Source organism: Sturnira hondurensis, unplaced genomic scaffold (assembly GCF_014824575.4).
Source record: "Sturnira hondurensis isolate 20B ecotype Veracruz unplaced genomic scaffold, ASM1482457v3 Scaffold0003282, whole genome shotgun sequence".
Taxonomy (NCBI): Eukaryota; Metazoa; Chordata; class Mammalia; order Chiroptera; family Phyllostomidae; genus Sturnira; species Sturnira hondurensis.
Window position 1 is genome coordinate 1 of NW_028075913.1, and position 735 is coordinate 735.

At 53.9% G+C, this 735-nt stretch overlaps 1 gene segment (V, D, J or C); it reads left to right on the forward strand.

Moving 5' to 3' along the window:
- Positions 1 to 118: 118 nt before the first annotated feature.
- LOC118984163 (immunoglobulin lambda variable 1-40-like) lies at positions 119 to 636 on the forward strand (the record flags this gene model as incomplete). The annotated part of the segment is given in 2 exon segments: positions 119 to 197; positions 305 to 636. Coding segments are annotated over 2 exon segments (390 nt in total), but the record flags the coding sequence as incomplete, so codon positions are not given.
- Positions 637 to 735: the final 99 nt, after the last annotated feature.

Consider the following 735-nt stretch of genomic DNA (forward strand, 5'->3'; position numbering starts at 1 on the left):
AGGGAGGAATCAAATAGCCGAGAAAATGGGGTGGGGAACATTTGCATAAATGTGTCCTCCTCTCTCAGAGTACAAAGAGAAGGGAGAGATTTGGGGAAACTCTGCTTCAGCTGCGGGACCACAGAAGCAGGGCTCAGGGATGGTCTCCACCATGGCCTGGTCCCCTCTCCTGCTCACCCTCCTGTCTCACTGCTCAGGTGACTGTATATGGGGACTGGGGATGGTCCCTGGGGAAACTCATGCTGCACTTTCTTTTTTGTGTCTAGACCTGTAATTACCATCTGTGTGTGTCTTTGTGTTGCAGGATCCTGGGCCCAGTCTGTGGTCACTCAGCCACCCTCAGTGTCTGGGAACCCAGGACAGACTGTCACCATCTCCTGCACTGGAAGCAGCTCCAACATCGGGAGGTATGGTGTGCAATGGTTCCAACAGCTCCCAGGAAAGGCCCCCACACTCCTCATCTATGGTAATAGCAATCGATACTCAGGGGTCCCTGACCGATTCTCTGGCTCCAAGTCTGGCAGCTCAGCCACCCTGACCATCACTGGGATGCAGGCTGAGGACGAGGCTGATTATTACTGCGAGACCTATGATGACAATCTCGATGCTCACACAGTGCTGCAGGCCTGTGGGGAAGTGAGACAAGAACCCCTGTGTCCTCTGTGAGCTTGGTGAACAATGTAGCTGCTGCTGCTCAGGCTATGCCTGTGCCCTGTGACTTCTCATTTTCTCCTG